The 1,187-nt window shown below is 45.2% G+C and overlaps 1 protein-coding gene across 1 annotated transcript; it reads right to left on the minus strand.

Moving 5' to 3' along the window:
* Window positions 1-355: 355 nt before the first annotated feature.
* Window positions 356-691, minus strand: LOC110343099 (40S ribosomal protein S25-like). The gene has a single exon (XM_040744883.1). The coding sequence runs from the start codon at window positions 689-691 to the stop codon at window positions 356-358; it is 336 nt and encodes a 111-aa protein (XP_040600817.1).
* Between the last annotated feature and the right edge of the window lie 496 nt (window positions 692-1,187).

Below are 1,187 nucleotides of genomic sequence, written 5' to 3' on the forward strand. Positions count from 1 at the left end.
CATATGTGCAACCCCCGCTCCGAGTAACTTAGCCCCAGGTAGCTTCGCTTTTTCCTGAAAACAAGTCTTCATTACTTGTACTCATGTGTATGTGTGCATGTGAACACACACGCGCGTCCACACACACACAGAGAGGGGGGGGGAGAGATGAATGCATGCACATGAACAAGTGTCCCACACATTGTAAATTCACTATTTGAGCTTCCACGGGTGTTCATCGAGGTATTGACATAGGAATCCTGCTGACCTAGACTCCTGACTTTTGTTGTTGTTTTTTATTTATTTAATAAAGTTTTATTTTTCCAATTGTACCTGTTTATGCATCATCACCAGCAGCTGGGGCATCTCCACCCTTTTAGTTTCTGGTGTAAGTTCCCTGAGCCCTATGCTTTGAAACCAGCTTGGTAAGTCCTTTACTACATAGCTCCTGAAGGGCTGCCCTGGCCAAGGAACCACGAATCTTCAGTCTCTCAGAGACCACAGCTGGAGTAATAAGCTTATAATTGGGCACTTCCTTACAGAGCTTGTCATATGTAGCTTTGTCAAACAGGACTCGATTGCTGAGCTTGTCCCAGACTTTGCCTTTGGACCACTTCTTTTTGGCCTGGGCACCAGACTTATTTACTTGGTCTTTGTCTTCCTTTGCCAACTTCCCAGCATCTGTCTTCTTCTTGTCATCCTTAGGTGGCATGATGAAGCTTGGGGAGAGGCGACAGCCGCTGCCGACTTCTGTCTGGTGAACAGACAACACTACTGATTCACCGCACCTTCCAAAGGACCAGCTGGTCGCCTGTCAGTGAATTCTTGGCATGGCTGTACAATTTCAATAGTTAAATTTAGTTTTTTTATCATGTTGTTTATTTTTTATTTTAGTAATCTCATTTTTACTTAAAATGAGCTTCTGGCTTCCTGCAGTGACCTCAGTGGTCATGAGCTGTTCTGGAACAGATAAGGTCTCTCCCTGCTTCTCCAGCAGCAATGGTGTTCCCAGCCCTGCAAGTGTGCTTTTGTGCAGAAGGGAGCATGAATAGCACCAGTAATTTTGCTCACCTCGCTGAGTCTTCTTTCACTAATGACAGAAGTTTCTGACCCGCCCAGTTCCGCCGCCCTTCAGTTCCAAATAAGCACACAGAGGCTTGTATTAATCATAAACTGTTTGGCCTATGGCTCAAGCTTCTTATTGGCTA

The sequence above is a fragment of the Mesocricetus auratus genome, unplaced genomic scaffold, assembly GCF_017639785.1.
Source record: "Mesocricetus auratus isolate SY011 unplaced genomic scaffold, BCM_Maur_2.0 Super-Scaffold_100004, whole genome shotgun sequence".
Lineage (NCBI taxonomy): Eukaryota > Metazoa > Chordata > Mammalia > Rodentia > Cricetidae > Mesocricetus > Mesocricetus auratus.

Excerpts from the sequence above, each read along its gene's own strand:
- LOC110343099 (XM_040744883.1), bottom strand. The coding sequence starts at position 691 with ATGCCACCTAAGGATGACAAGAAGAAGACAGATGCTGGGAAGTTGGCA.